This window comes from Oryctolagus cuniculus, chromosome 12, assembly GCF_964237555.1.
Source record: "Oryctolagus cuniculus chromosome 12, mOryCun1.1, whole genome shotgun sequence".
In the NCBI taxonomy this organism is placed as follows: Eukaryota; Metazoa; Chordata; class Mammalia; order Lagomorpha; family Leporidae; genus Oryctolagus; species Oryctolagus cuniculus.
This window is the reverse complement of record NC_091443.1, coordinates 99,379,963-99,396,179: the sequence shown is the minus strand read 5'-3', so window position 1 is coordinate 99,396,179 and position 16,217 is coordinate 99,379,963. Positions and strand designations below refer to the sequence as shown.

Here is a 16,217-nt window from a genome sequence, read left to right as displayed (position 1 = left end):
TGTGAAAATATCCCTTTTATCCATTAATGGCATGCTTATTCAGCTTTTATCTTTATATTTCAATAAGTTATTTTGAGCTCACTGCTTTAACCAAAAAAAAAAAAAAAAAAAAAAAACACACACACATAAAAATCCTTGCATAGCTAGTTTGATTGGGGACTTTTTTTTTTGGACAGGCAGAGTTAGACAGTGAGAGAGAGAAAGATGGAGAGAAAGGTCTTCCTTTTTTGTTGGTTTACCCCCCAAAGGCCACCACGGTTGGCGCGCTGCAGCTGGCGTGCTGCGCCAATCTGAAGCCAGGAGCCAGGTGCTTCCTCCTGGTCTCCCACGCAGGTGCAGGGCCCAGGGACTTGGGCCATCCTCCACTGCCTTCCCGGGCCACAGCAGAGAGCTGCACTGGAAGAGGAGCACCCGAACCGGGACTAGAACCCAGGGTGCCAGTGCCGCAGGTGGAGGATTAGCCTAGTGAGCCGTGGCGCTGGCCTGATGCAGACTTTTAATGTTTTTCATTTATCATTGTAAAACCAAGGACAATTTTATAACTTTCTATACACAGTGGTTATATGTTGGGCAATCTATCTTTTAGTAGGGGTAAATTACTCTTAAAAAAACTGAATCCTAGATATTTTTCCTTTCAAGTCAAGCATTGTTGTTTTAATAAATTTCGTGTATAAAAAAGAGTTGAAGACAGCCCTTCCTGAAGTGAGAAAAACGGCTAAAAATCATATATTACCTACAACCTGGGAACACATGAGAAAAAGAGATAAAGGATTTTATATTTTCCTTCCTATTCTTGTTCATTTCAGCTGCATAAGGGAAATTTCTTGGAAAGCTACATAAAATAATACTGTTGGTGAGTATATAGCTGAACTTCCGTTTTTGCTATATAGGCTGTGTTTCCACTGTTATCCACACTTTACCACCTGCTTCCCACACGGGAAGAAACACAGGTAAAGTCCCATAGCACCCTCCAGGAAACATTGGGGGTCTATATGTCTTGCAGCTTTGCTGCTGGCAGGAGAGGGGTGGAATTAAGTAAGGATTCTGGGAACTTACCCAAAGGAAATGGCATCAGCATATGAGACAGTTATTTATACCTCCATGTTTACTACAACTCAATTCACAATAGCTAAACTATGGATTCAACCCAAATGTCCATTAAATGACAACCGGATAAAGAAAATATGGTATATATACACTATGGAATACTACTCAGCCATAAAAAAGAATGGAATCCTGTCTTTCACCACAAAATGGATGCAACTAGAAGCCCATTATGCTTAGTGAAATAAGCCAGTCCCCAGAGGACAAATATCATGTTTTCTCTAATATGTGGTAGTTAACACTGAATACAAAAAGATGTATAAAGATGAAATGGACACCTAGTGATTTAACTTTGTTTTTTGTCCTTGTTTATACTCCTTTTGAACTGTGGTCTTTCTACCTTTCACTTGTTGAATGTTATGGTTAGTGGAATATTAAGCCTGTGATTATGGAGTGGATTAAAATCATATTCTTGCAAAAATTGAGGGAAAAAAAAGGAAGGAAGGAAGGAATGAGGGGGATTGAGGAAGGTAGAAGGGGAAGGAGGGAAGTGTGGTTATCTCAGAATTGCTCCCATGAAGTACATGAAATCTGTTCTCTTTATGTTAATAAAAATTAAAAAAAGGATAACAAAAATAGATTCTTGAAAGCTTACTAACTAAAAATGAACCAAAATGTCATTTAAAAATACCTGTTCCTCAAATCTTTGTATTCTTGTTACAGAGAGAAGAAGAGCAATGCTGAAGGGACATAAGTTATTGGAATCTCCTTGCTGTCCAGCCTAGAATAAACCAAAATGAAGTCATTACTTACTTTTAAAAGTATAACAAAGCCTACTTAAAAACAGGCCCTTGAATGGATCAGAAACTTAAATGTAACTGCTAAAATTATAATACTTTTAGAGGAAAACATACAGAAAATCTTCAGGACCTCAGATTAGGCAAAGATATTTTTAGACATAATACCAAAAACATTCTCTCATATATAAAATAATTTATAAATTGGATCTCACCAAAATTCAAAACTTTCTTGCTTCAAGAACTACGGCTGAGAAAATAGAAAGTTAACTCATAGACTGTGAAAAAAAGATTTGCTAATTATATACCCGATAAAGAACTGTAACCAGAATAGACAAAGTTCTTATGATTCAACAATAAGAACAATGCAATCAAACCCAGGCAAAACTTTAAACAAACATTTCACCAAAACGAAAAGATGATTATATCAGTCACTAAGGAAATATAAAATTAAATCTCATTGAGATACTATTTCACACCAATGAGAATGGATATAATAAAAATGACAGACAATAACAAATGTTAGCCAGAAAATAGAGAAACAGTGATCTTACAGTGATGGTGGGAATGTAAAATGATATAACTACTTTGGAAAACAGTTTCTTTAAAATTTAACATTTATCACACAAACTAGCAATTCCACTCCTAAATATGTACTCATGAGAAAAAAAACATATCTACAGAGACCGGCACATGAATGCTCATAACATTATTCATAACAGCCAGAAAGTAGAAAAAAAGGTCCTTCAACTAAGTGAAGTTAAAACTGATACACACATACAATGAAATACAATTCAGTAAGAAATAAAATACTGATATATGGGGGCTGGCACTGTGGAGCAGCAGGTAAAGTCGCCACATGCAGTGTCCGCATCCCATATGGGCACCGGTTTGAGACCTGGCTGCTCTACTTTTGATACAGTTCTCTGCTATGGCCTGGGAAAGTAGTGGAGGATGGCCCAAGTCCTTGGACCTCTGCACCCACGTGGGAGACACAGAAGAGGATCCTGGCTTCTGGCTTGGGATCAGCACAGCTCCAGCTATTGTGGTCACCTGGGGAATGAGCCAGCAGATGGAAGAACTCTCACTTTCTCTCTCTGCCTCTCTGTAACTCTGCCTTTCAAATAATAAATAAATACATCTTAAAAAAAAATACTCATACATGATATAACATGAACCTTGAAAAAACATAAAAATTTTCTCTTTTTTTTTGACAGGCAGAGTGGACAGTGAGAGAGAGACAGAGAGAAAGGTCTTCCTTTTTCCATTGGTTCACCCCACAATGTCCGCTACAGCCAGTGCACTGCGGCTGGCGCACCGCGCTGATCCAAAGCCAGGAGCCAGCTGCTTCTCCTGGTCTCCCATGTGGGTGCAGGGCCCAAGGATTTGGGCCATCCTCCACTGCCTTCCCGGGCCATAGCAGAGAGCTGGACTGGAAGAGGAGCAACCGGGAAAAATTTTCAAAAAGCCATACACAAAAGATCATATAGTACATGACTCCAGATCATACATATGATTAAATTTACACAAGTGTCTACAAAAGGCAAATTTATAGAGAAAGAAAGTAGACTAATTGTTGCCTTGGGCTGAGAGTGGGTCTAGACATTAAATAGGGTGATAAAAAACACCCTAAAACTTGATGATGGTAATGGTTGCAAAATTATTTTTTATGAAGGGCTGGCACCATGGTGTAATAGGCTAAGCTTCTGCCTGCGGTGCCAGCATCCTATATAGGTGCCGGTTCAAGTCTCGGCTGCTCCACTTCCAATCCAGCTCTCTGCCATGGCCTGGAAAAGCAGGAGGATAGTCCAAGTCCTTGGGCCCCTGTACCCGCATGGGAGACCTGGAGGAAGCTCCTGGCTTCAGACAGGCTCAGTTCTAGCTGTTGTAGCCATTTTGGGAGAGAACCAGCAGATGGAAGATCTTTCTTTCTGTCTCTCCTTCTCTCTACCTGTAACTCTATACTCTATCTCACAGATAAATAAATAAATCTTTAAAAATAAAGTTTTATGAAAACTCATTGAATTGTATACTTAAAATGGGTGAATTTTACTATGTAAATAATTCATCAATAAAGTTTTAAAAATAGTTTTTTTTAAGACCTAGAAAAAATGACATTAAAATAACAAAAAAGGGAATATAAAATTAAAAATAATGAAACTGAAAACAAACAAAAATAAAAACTGTAAAGTAAATCAAAATAAACAAAAAACTGGTTCTTTGAAAAAACCAATAAATAATTACAAGGAATGTAACAGAGGATAAAGAAGCTTTGAAGCTTAGTCATCCTTTCCTGCCAATGGATCCAGGACTCCTTGGAGAAACGGCTGACACCAGCATAGGGCAAGGAAATACGAGGTGAGCCATGAGTATCCTATGCCACGAAAGTGCTCAAAAACTAAAGAGGCTATAGCCAAAGGACACACAAATCATCTGAAAGGATACAATTCACCAAATTTGGGCACCTTTGACCTCAAAATAAGTAATAACTATAGTAAAAAATGAATTACTAATAATTGAATTTAAAAAGGTTCATGGGTGTATAATGATACTCAAAACAATAGAAAGAGAGAGGTTCTTTTTAAAGAAGAATGTCAGCTATTAAAGTAGAAGGAATGACACAATTAAAATTCTCTAATTTAATTCTACCATTTTGCAGCTCCCAGTATAATGACTGATTTATGCTAAGAATCATCAATAAATGGGAAAAAATCACTACGTAAAATGTTGGAGAAAAGGATTTTCACATGATCTCAAATTATGATTCCACAAGATTACTAATTACGCTAATTAATTTCTTTACAAATGAAAGAAGATTCATTTTTTTTTTTTTTTAAAGATTTGTTTATTTGAAAGGCAGAGTTACAGAGAGGAAGAGACAGAGCGAGAGGTCTTCCATCTGCTGGTTCACTCCCCAAATGGCCGCAACAGCCGGAGCTGTGCTGATCTGAAGCCAGGAGCCAGGAGCTTCTTCCAGGTCTCCCACACAGGTGTAGGGGCCCAAGAACTTGGACCATCTTCTACTGCTTTCATAGGCTACAGCACAGAGGTGCATCAGAAGAGCATAGCTGGGGGACCAGAGCGGTGGCATAGTGGGTAAAGCAGCTGCCCACAGTGCCAGCATCCCATATGGGCGCCAGTTCATGTACCGGCTGCTCCACTTCCGATCCAGCTCTCTGCTAGACAGAGAGAGAGACAGAGAGACAGAGAGAAAGGTCTTCCTTTGGTTGGTTTACTCCCCAAATGGCCACTATGGCCGGTGCTGCACCAATCTGAAGCCAGGAACCAGGTGCTTCTTCCTGGTTTTCCATGTGGGTGCAGGGGCCCAAGCACTTGGGCTATCCTCCACTGCTTTCCCAGGCCACAGCAGAGAGCTGGACTGGAAGAGGAGCAACCGGGACTAGAACCCAGTGCCCATAGGGGATGCTGGCGCTGCAGGTGGAGGATTAACCAAGTGAGCCACGGCGCCAGCCCTCACAAATAAATCTTAAAAAAAAAAAAAAAAAAAAAAAAGAAGAGCAGCTGGGACTCGAACCGGCACCCATGGGATACTGGCACTGCAGGCAGTGGCTTTACTTGCTACGCCACAGCGCCAGCTCCAAAACATTCATTGTTTCAACTAAATGAGTTATAATCATCAGTGATAGGACAGCTTGACACTAAGTGCCTCCAGATACAATACTTAGACCATCAGTTTACCACTGCTTGTGTACAGCCCATGAGCTAAGACTGAGTTTTACATTTTTAAAAGGTTAGGAAGATGAAAAAAAATCAAAGGAAAAATATTTCATGACATATGAAAATTAAGTGATATTCAAGTTTCAGTGTCCATAATTAGTTTTAAATGAACACAGTCACATTCACTTATTTATGTATTGTCTATGGCTGCCCTCTTACTACAATGGTAAAGACTGTGAAAATGCCTCATATCGTATGTGAGAGAAGAGTGAGATTTAATAATGAATGATTTAGCATCAGAAAACTCCATGATATACTACTAAAAACAAGCAATATCCTAGTTCATAAATGGACAAGCACAAGCAGAGAATATAAGATATTGAGACAAAGTTAAAATTAGATTTTGAGTCTTCTGCTGAGAACCCTCAGCTGTTGCTTTTTTTTGTTTTGTTTTGTTTTGTTTTGTTGTTTTTTTTTTTTTTTGTTTTTTTGACAGGCAGAGTGGACAGTGAGAGAGAGAGACAGAGAGAGAAAGGTCTTCCTTCGCCGTTGGTTCACCCTCCAATGGCCGCCGCTGCAGCCGGCGCACCGCGCTGATCCGACGGCAGGAGCCAGAATCCAGGTGCTTTTCCTGGTCTCCCATGGGGTGCAGGGCCCAAGCACTTGGGCCATCCTCCACTGCACTCCCTGGCCATAGCAGAGAGCTGGCCTGGAAGAGGGGCAACCGGGACAGAATCCGGCGCCCCGACCAGGACTAGAACCCGGTGTGCCGGCGCCGCAAGGTGGAGGATTAGCCTATTGAGCCACGGCGCCGGCGCTTTTTTTTTTTCTTTTTATGCCGCTATCTTCATTGGACATTAGTATATTTAATGGAAGGTCTTCAAATGAAACTTCCTGATTTGTTTAGGGGTGTTTCTACTTTCAAAGCAAAAAAGAGAGAGAGAGAGAGATCCTCTAGACACAGGGTTATTATACAATACTTCTGTTTCCTGTCTTAACTGACTTAAAAGAGGCTTAAGTTCAAACATTCTTGTTTTTATAGAGTTCTGGGATCACCTTAAGAGACAGCACTACCTTTAAGTGTTTCAGGAGTTCTCTGCCCAGTTCACAGTCCAATTTAATGGCAAACACAATGTGTAGAATAATGGTGCCTTCTACATGACGAAGTTCACTTGATGGCACAGTAACAAGATCCAGCAGCCTAAAAGATTCAATAGAAAAGCAGCTGCTCTAATTAATAAGCAAACACACTCAAGTTGAACTCACCTGCTGTCAAGAGAAAAGTAGAAATCCTATTGTCCCATACTCTGAAAGAATAAGTCATTATTTCCACTTCATGTCATATTCTATTCCCAGTCTATTCCAATTCAAGAAGGCTTCCATCCTCTCCCTATCCCCTCCCAATGCTCTTTCACTAATCCTGAAAGGGTCACAAATGACCTTCATGTCTGTCAAACCCAATAAAGTCCCATCTTAATTAACGTCTCAGCGGACTTGACAAAGCAGCATTGAGTCATTTGACACTTTTTTCCTGAAACAATTTCTTCTCTTAGCTTCCATGCCACTGTCGCTAGCCTCTTGTCAATTTCTTGCTGGCTCATTCTTCCCCATTATTTAAGATTTAAATGGAATTCTAGCTCAATCTTGGGTCTCTTTCTCTCCCCACTTTCCCCAGATAATCCCACCCAGTCCCTTCCAAACTGTCTCTCTCCCTACAAATCCAGACACGTGCTCAGCACATCCTGATAGGATGCTAATATATACCTAAAACAAAACGTGGTCCAAAACCTGCTTCTATCAGTTCTTCCTAACTCGGTACGTAAGACCACCTTCTAATCAATTATCTAAGCCAAATAACTAGAAGTTATGATACGACAGAAGCAATGGACTGCACTAGAGTTAATAGCATGAATTCTGCAAGCTAACTACCTGGATTAAAATCTCAGCTCCACTACTTTCTGGCTGGATAACTTTGGGAAATTTCTTAATTTCTCTCTTGGTTTCCACATCCCTAAAATAGAAGCCAAATAAAATAGAGTTGTAAGGTTTCAAGTGCTCTACAAATGTTTGCTTTAAAAAAAAAAAATCCTGGGGATGCAGTGCCGGCATCACATATGTGCGCTGGTTCGAGTCCAGGCTGCTCCACTTCCGATCCAGCTCTTTGTTTTGGCCTGGAAAGCAGTGGAAGATGGCCCAAGTCCTTGGGCCCTTGCACCCATGTGGGAGACCCAGAAAAATCTCCTGGCTTCGGATCGGCCCAGCTCTGACCACTGCACCCATTTGAAGAGTGAACCAAACAATGGAAGACCTCTCTCTCTTTCTCTCTGCCTCCCTCTCTGTGTAACTCTGCTTTTCAAATAAATAAATAAATAAATAAATAAAACTTTTCTCAGAGATGACATACAGACTCTTGCATTGATTATTCTATCCAAGAATGTTCTCTCTGATCGACAAACAGAATCACTCAGCAGTTAAAACAGCATCCTCTCAGGTTTTCCCTGACCCTATCTAAAGTAGCTATGCTATCACCGTCACATCATCCCTTTGAATGATCTGCAAAGCACTTTCCACTCTAATATTTTCTTCTCACTTAAAACTTAAGCTTCACAAGACAGGGACCTTATCTGACTGGTTCATTACTGAAGCCTCAAGGCCAAATAGATCCTTGCACAAGAATGTACACTAACGTTTTATACCTGAAACTCAGAGGAGCATAACTGCTATTTTCCAAGAGACAGACACGAAAGAGCTGAACGGTCTATACTTTTTCCTTAATTTCATTACTGAAAAGCAAGGAGAGGATTAGGAAGTTTTGTGCTGCAGTGAGGACAGGGAACGAAAGAGAAGACAACAAAGTAATTAAAATATGAATTAGTAAAAAGTCTGTATTTCTACAGTATTGTTACTTACTTATCACCACTATGTTCTTCATTGTGCTGCTTATCCAGTTCATTGAAGAAAGCTATGATTCCTTCTAAAACATTCTTTCTGCTTCCCTGAAAAAATGTGAAATAGATAAGGTATCCCAATTAAATGACAAGATAAGCATCTCAGGGACAGAGTTAAACAAACAAGCTAAAAGCTATAGAATCATGCTAAGAATACACAGAACACCTTTGTCACTCCCCGTCTTCGCGGGGGAACGACACAGGACCCTGCGCTGTTCTTTCGTCTGCTCGGCCCTCCCCGGGTTTGCTGCTGGTTCTTCCCGGGTTGGCTACTATCCCTTCCACCTCCGTGGAAGGGCGGTTCCCCCTGGCCACTTTCCCCACTTCCGCAGGGGAGCGGCACACCGCCGGCCGGCTCTCTCGGGGGCTGCACAGGTGTTCCTTCAGCTAGATGTTCCTCTTAGATGTTCCTGGTGAATGCCGTCTCTCTCCTCCTTTATAGTCCTCCTCTGCCAATCCCAACTCGGCTGCCCACACGCCGAGTACGCTGCTCTCCAATCAGGAGCAAGTCCTACAGTTTATTGGTTGAACTGGAGGCAGCTGTGTAAAAGCTGTTTTCTTCTCTCCCAGCGCCATATTGTGGGAGAGCAGATGCATAGAATAAGTCTTAATTCCAGTAACTCAGTCTAGTCCGAATTGCTCCCCACAACCTTCATGATAAAACACAGTTTGAAATATTCCTTATTTAACGGGCCTACAGTCCACAATTTCTAGAATCTTTATCCCTCATACTAACACAAAATGTCATAGTACAAGAGATAGTTCAGGTTTTCATTGACTGAGGGACATGACCTATTTATTAGACACAAATTACCATACATAAAATGAAAGCATCTATGCTCTGGTTGTAAACTATGTATATAAATAAACTGAATGGCCATACTGGGTCATACCACCAGAATTAAAACGAAATAATTTTTTATTTATACCTTTGAAGAGACAACCAGAAGCTGATAGACCAAAGGTGGTATTTCTTGAAGATTCAACTTAGAGAAAATCCTCAGCACTTTTTCCACCACAATTTCCACCTCTTCTGCTGTCAGAGGGACATCCCTGTGGATTAAAGATTATTTTAAAAGTTCTAGCCAAAGCCTAATGTCTTGTTTTTAGATACTCACTTCAGGGCTTTAAAATCGTTAAAATTCCATTAAAATTTTTTCAGAAATGAAATTTGGGGGCAAGGAATAAAGGAGATATTAGAATATTGTGGGCCAGTGCCGCAGCTCAATAGGCTAATCCTCCGCCTTGCGGCACTGGTACACCGAGTTCTAGTCCCGGTTGGGGCGCCAGATTCTGTCCTGGTTGCCCCTCTTCCAGTCCAGCTCTTTGCTATGGCCCGGGAGTGCAGTGGAGGATGGCCCAAGTGCTTGGGCCCTGCACCCACATGGGAGACCAGGAGAAGCACCTGGCTCCTGCCATCGGATCAGCGCGGTGTGCCAGCTGTGGCGGACCAGCCACAGCGGCCATTGGAGGGTGAACCAACGGTAAAGGAAGACCTTTCTCTCTGTCTCTTTCTCTCTCACTGTCCACTCTGTCAGTCAAAAATAAAATAAAATATTGTAACTGCTTTTTTGATTTTTCTCTTATGAAGAGCCTTTAAGGGCCCAACAACCTTGCCTAAGCAAAGTCATCTTGGGGAAAAAAAAAATCACAGTTCTATTTAAAATAATTAAAGCCAAAAAGAAAGCTGGGATAAGGAAGAAATTTCATAACTGAAAACAGAAGCACAAATACTCTTACTAAGGAGAGAGTGGTGATTGAGCTTATTCCGTTTCCATTTCTAGTAGGTAAGTTCATAAAGCAGAATATTAAGAGAAAAAGGAAATGATGATACTTACTTGAACATAGAGGTCAGTTGGATTATATATTGCTGATTCCACCTATTTAAAGAAAATGACAAAGAATATGAAGCTTATTTCATTTTAACTTATTTATATAACTTATCTAACTGTACAATTTGTGAAGGGGGAAAAAACAGGCCCATTTCAAGTATGATTTTCTAACACTTGGAAATAAGATTAAAGAAATGTCATTTAAAACAATAAAATAGTAGTTTTCAACCTATCAGCCCAGCAAAATCAAAGTCTGATGATATCTAATGCTAGTAAGATTGTGGGAAACATTCTTCACACATCATTTTAGGGAGTGTCCAACAGGTTTGCAATATTCATCAAGTTTAAAAATACATATAAGGTGTCAGTGCTATGGCGCAGTAGGTTAATCTGCCTGTGGTGCCGGCATCCCATATGGGTGCCAGTTCTAGTCCCAGCTGCTCCTCTTCTGATCCAGCTCTTTGCTATGGCCTGGGAAAGCAGTAGAAGATTGCCCAGGTACCTGTGTGGGAGGCCTGGAAGAAGCTCCTGGCTCTTGGCTTCTGATCAGTGCAGCTCCAGCTGTTGTGGCCATTTGGGGAGATAACCAAAGGATGGAAGACCTTTCTCTCTGTCTCTCCCTCTCACTGCCTGTAACTCTCTCTCTCAAATAAATAAATACATAAATTCTTTAAAAAAGATACACATAAACACAGACCCACTCAGTTTACTATTTAAAACATACACATACATACTTTAAAACTGTTTGGATATATAAAGATGTTCACTTACAATTTTTTTTCTTTAAAGATTTATTTATTTATTTGAAAGTCAGAGTTACACAGAGACAGAGAGATAGAAAGAGAGAGATATCTTCCATCCACTGGTTCACTCCCCAATTGGCCGCAATAGCCGGAGCTATGCCGATCCGAAGCCAGGAGCCAGGAGCTTCTTCTGGGTCTCCCACAAGGGTGCAGGGGCCAAGGGCTTGGGCCACCTTCCACTGCTTTCCCAGGCCACGGCAGAGAGCTGGATCAGAAGTGGAGCAGCTGGGAATCGAACCGGCTCCCATATGGGATGCTGGCACCGCAAGCAGCGGCTTTACCCGCTATGCCACAGCACCAGCCCCAAGCAATTCTTTTTATAACAGTAAAAAATTGGAAACAGCCCAATAATCCAACAACTGGAGATTAGCCAAATAATATAAACTACTATAGAACCATTAAAAAGAACAATATAGAGTTATATAAGCTGATACGGATAGATGTGTTAAATGAAAAATGCTAGGCATAATACAAGTGATAAACTCTTGTGTAATTAATCTTGGGTATTTCCATCTTGATCTTCGCAACACACCCAAGAGTAATTATGTAACTTAGTATTATATTTATTTGGCTGAATATATAGTAGTAATTTTTCATCTTTGGTATGTCTTCATATACTTTTTTGACAGGTAGAGTTATAGACAGTGAGAGAGAGAGACAGAGAGAAAAGTCTTCCTTCTGTTGGTTCACTGCCCAAATGGCCGCTACGGCCGGTGCTGCGCCGATCCGAAGCCAGGAGCCAGGTGCCTCCGCTTGGTCTCTCATGCGGGTGCAGGGGCCCAAGCACTTGGGCCATCCTCCACTGCTTTCCTGGGCCACAGAGAGCTGGACTGGAAGAGGAGCAACCAGGACTGGAACTCGGCGTCCAGATGGGATGCCGGCACCACAGGCGGAGGATTAACCAAGTGAGCCACAGCGCCGGCCCCTTCATATACTTATTTTTAATGGGCATGAATTTCATGGAATGGCTCTACCTTACCTTACATACCATAATTTACATGTATCTATTATTACATACTTATATTGGTTACAAATCTCTGTGTTGAACATATTCATGTTTGAGTTCTTATATGTTAGTCTTTCTTTAAGATAGATTCCCAGAAAGACAAAACTGGTTAAAGGATACAAACATTCTCTTTGTATATCCTATTCCCTCAAAACAAATAAAAGATATAGCAGCAGGATGACTTTTCCAGCCTTAAAGGACTTTGGGACTCCAAATAATACTTAAGCGAACTAAACTGCTATGTTAGATGGATAGTAATAGAAACTGTATGTATAGTTCTAGAGCAAAGAATACAGTATAGCAGCCCTCAAAAATTCATCACATTAAATAGTTTACAGTATTATAAACAAAAAAAAAAAAGGGACTGAGAACTTCAGAGATAAATTCCTGGAGAGACGGTTGGTTCTTTTGGCCACTTGTGGTCCTGAAAGACTCACCTGCTAGAACAGAGGGTGTTAATCAACTGCTTCTTACATTCTTCCCCATTCAGCTCACCTAGAAATGAAAAATACATTCAGAAATGTTTGATTAAGTGAATAAAGAAAAAAATCACTTAAATTGGAAGAAAATTACCTTTTCCATAAGCCAGATTTTCCTTTTTTGTAGCCAAGGCAGTGAGAATGATGGGTAATAACTCCAAAGATTTTCCAGTCACTAAGGTGCCCTCTTTGACAGCACCAACAAACTCATTGGCCAATTCAACCAATACTGATCCTGGAAAATGGTGAGCCTAAAAGTTCATGGGATAAAGAAAATCTTCAGCAGAAATTCAATGTTTGATACCTCTTTCTAAGAAATAAACATTTACTGAAATAGCTGAATTGATATTGAGACCTAGCAAGAGAATCATGAAATCATCTTGCTCTGGTATATATTTACAATTGTCACAGACTTCAAAATACTACATTAGTTCTCTAATGTTTTCAAATATGCCGAGTATTCAAAGAGATTTATAAGGGTTTTCCAAAAATTTTGTGGAAAATGGAATTAAAAGATTAAAAATTTATTTTCATACCAAAAAGAATTCTGAAATTTAGGGTGGGCACCGTGGTACAGTGAGTTAACCCCACTGCTTGGGACAACCAGATCCCATATTGGAGTTGTTGGTTTGCATGCTGGCACACCACTTCCAATCCATCTCCCTGATAATGTACCTGGGAGTTAGCAGATAGATGGCTCAAGAACTTGACTTCCTGCAACTCACATCAGTGGCCTGCCTTGGCTGTTGCTCAATCATTCTCACCCCTTCCTCCCCATCTCTCTCACTCTGCCTTTCAAATAAACAAATAAATCTTAAAAAAAAAAAAAAAAAAAACCACACGCATAAAAACTGATGGGTTGGCGTTATGGTACAGAGGGTTAAGCTGCAGCTTGTGATGCTAGCATCCCATTGAGTGCTGGTTCAAGTACTGGTTGTTCCACTTCTTATCCAGCTTTCTGATTATGCTCCTGGGAAAGCAGCTGAACTGAAACCCATGTAGGAGACCGAGATGGAGTTCTAGACTCCTGGATTTGGTCTGGCTCAGCCTAAGCTGTTGCAGCCATTTGAGAAGGGAACCAGAGAATGGAAGATTTCTCACTTTCTTTCTATCTCTCCCTAACTTTGCCTTTCAAATCAATCAATCAATCAATCAATCTTAAAAGTACCTCACAAATCTATGCATTTTTTGGCATAATATGTATTTCCCATGAACTTTTTGAAGATCTCTTCTATGTCCATAGTGTAAAATATAATGTAGACATTTAAGGGCTTTATGATCTATTCATTCATTTTTTAGTTTATTTTTTTTTTAAACAAAAACTCTTATTTATAAATAGAAACTATGGGGCCAGCACGGTGGCACAGTAGGTTAAGTCTCTGCCTGCGGTGCTGGAATCCTATATGGGTGCTGGTTCAGTCCCAGCTGCCCCTCTTCCAATCCAGCTCTCTGCTATGGCCTGGGAAAGCAGTGGAAGATGGCCCAAGTCCTTGGGCCCCTGCCCCAGTGTGGGAGACCCGGAAGAAGCACCTGGCTCCTGGCTTCGGATTAGCGCAGTGCCGGCCATTTCAGCCATTTGGGGAGTGAACCAATAGACGGAAGACCTTTCTCTCAGTCTCTCCCTCTCACTGTCTGTAACTCTACCTCTCAAATAAATAAATAAAAATTTTAAAAATAAATAAAATAAATAGGAACTAAGCAAAGTTTGGCACTTAAGGTTTCCTTTCCTCAACAAATTACAAATGGCCCAAAATCTATCCCAAAACAAAGTTTTTATCTTCCATCTTACCTCCAGCATTAGTAATCCTACGATCTCAGATGCTACTTCTTTTGGTAAATCTCCTGATTCCAGCAACTGAATACAGCAGGAGTATACCTTATGTCTCCTAAGGGTGCCAGCTTCCTCAGAGCAGGGAGAACCTTATTGTTTTAAATAGGCAGTAAAAAACAAATAAAGAAAAGGGAAGAAAACTCTTACACGATTGTAGAGAAGATTAGGAAAACCAAACAAGCTTATGGCTTAACATAGAAAAAAAAGCACACTACTGATTACTAAGGTATTTAGAGCACCAATACTTTAGAGGCCTTAAGAGTACCTAATTTAGCCAAAGTAAAGGGACTGAATATCAGTAAGAAGAGCAATTTTTTGGCCTTTTAACATAACATGCCTTCATCCCACTTCCTAGCTCTAGCCCAGTAGTACAGCATAGTGACAGCCAGCGGAGTGCCTGAAGTCCAATTCCAGGTAACAGTCACTATTTGAGCTGTCTGGCTGTTTACTAGAAACTCCCAGGGCCAGCACTGAAGCACAGCAGGCTAAGCTGCTATCTGTGATGCTGGCATCCCGTATGGGGGCCAGCTGGAGTCCTGGCTGCTCCACTTCTGATCTTGCTTCCTACTAATGCTGCTAGAAAGCAGCAGAAGAGGGCCTGAGTGCTTGGGCTCCTGCTACCCATGTGGGAGACCTGGAATAAGCTCCTGGCTTATGAACGATGTTCATAAATTCATAAATGGAAAAATGTGTTAAATCTGTATTATGGAATATTACTCACCAGTAAAAAGAAATGAAGTACTCATTCATGCTACAACATAGATGAACTTTGGTAACATTGTTAAGTGAAAGGAGTCAGCATGAAGGACCACATATAGAATGACCCCCTTACAGAAAATTGCACATGGGGCCGGCGCTGTGGCGTAGTGGGTAAAGCTGCTGCCTGCATACAAGCATCCCATATGGGCAACATTTCGAGTCCAAGCTGCTCCACTTCTGATCTAGCTCTCTGCTATGCCCTGGGAAAGCAGCAGAAGATGGCCCAAGTCCTTGGGCCCCTGCATCTATGTGGGAGACCCAGAAGTTCCTGGCTCCTGGCTTTGGATCAGCACAGCTTCGGCTGTTGTGGCCACCTGGGGAGTAAACCAGTGAATGGAAGACCACTCTCTCTCTCTCTCTCTGCCTCTCTAATAAATAAATAAATCTTTTTTCTTTTAATTTTTATTTATTTTTTGACAGGCAGAGTGGACAGTGAGAGAGAGAGAGAGACAGAGAGAAAGGTCTTCCTTTTGCCGTTGGTTCATCCTCCAATGGCCACTGCGGCTGGTGCGCTGCGGCCAGCGCATCGCGCTTATCCGAAGCCAGGAGCCAGGTGCTTTTCCTGGTCTCCCATGGGGTGCAGGGTCCAAGCACTTGGGCCATCCTTCACTGCACTCCCGGGCCATAGCACAGAGCTGGCCTGGAAGAGGGGCAACCGGGACAGAATCTGGCGCCCCGACCGGGACTAGAACCCAGTGTGCCAGCACCGCAGGCGGAGGATTAGCCTATTGAGCCGCGGCACCGGCCTAAATAAATAAATCTTTAAAAAAAAAGAAAGAAAGAAAATTGCACAGAAAAGGCAAATCTACAGACACACAAAGTAGATTAGTGGTTTCTAGGATGGACTGGTGATCTGAAAAGGTGACAGATAACAGGGGGAGCTTCTTGTAGGGTGATGAAAATGTTTTTAAATTAATTGTGATGGGCCGGCGCCACGGCTCACTAGGCTAATCCTCCGCCTTGTGGCGCCGGCACACCGGGTTCTAGTCCCGGTCGGGGCGCCAGATTCTGTCCCGGTTGCCCCTCTTCCAGGCCAGCTC

General features: G+C 41.4%; 1 protein-coding gene across 3 annotated transcripts in view; it reads right to left on the bottom strand.

Annotated features, from left to right (window-relative positions):
- Positions 1-16,217, bottom strand: part of FANCI (FA complementation group I) — a 104,260-nt gene that overhangs the window by 53,620 nt on the left and 34,423 nt on the right. For 2 of the 3 annotated variants that reach the window (XM_051834219.2, XM_051834220.2), the window contains 8 exons: positions 14,377-14,507; positions 12,682-12,838; positions 12,546-12,603; positions 10,306-10,347; positions 9,397-9,520; positions 8,430-8,515; positions 6,594-6,744; positions 1,736-1,825 (listed from right to left, as the gene is read on the bottom strand). In XM_051834219.2, the coding sequence (XP_051690179.1) occupies positions 1,736-1,825; positions 6,594-6,744; positions 8,430-8,515; positions 9,397-9,520; positions 10,306-10,347; positions 12,546-12,603; positions 12,682-12,838; positions 14,377-14,507 (839 nt within the window). The remainder of the gene's footprint in view (positions 1-1,735; positions 1,826-6,593; positions 6,745-8,429; positions 8,516-9,396; positions 9,521-10,305; positions 10,348-12,545; positions 12,604-12,681; positions 12,839-14,376; positions 14,508-16,217) is intronic. The other variant, XM_070054524.1, reaches the window with a different exon arrangement.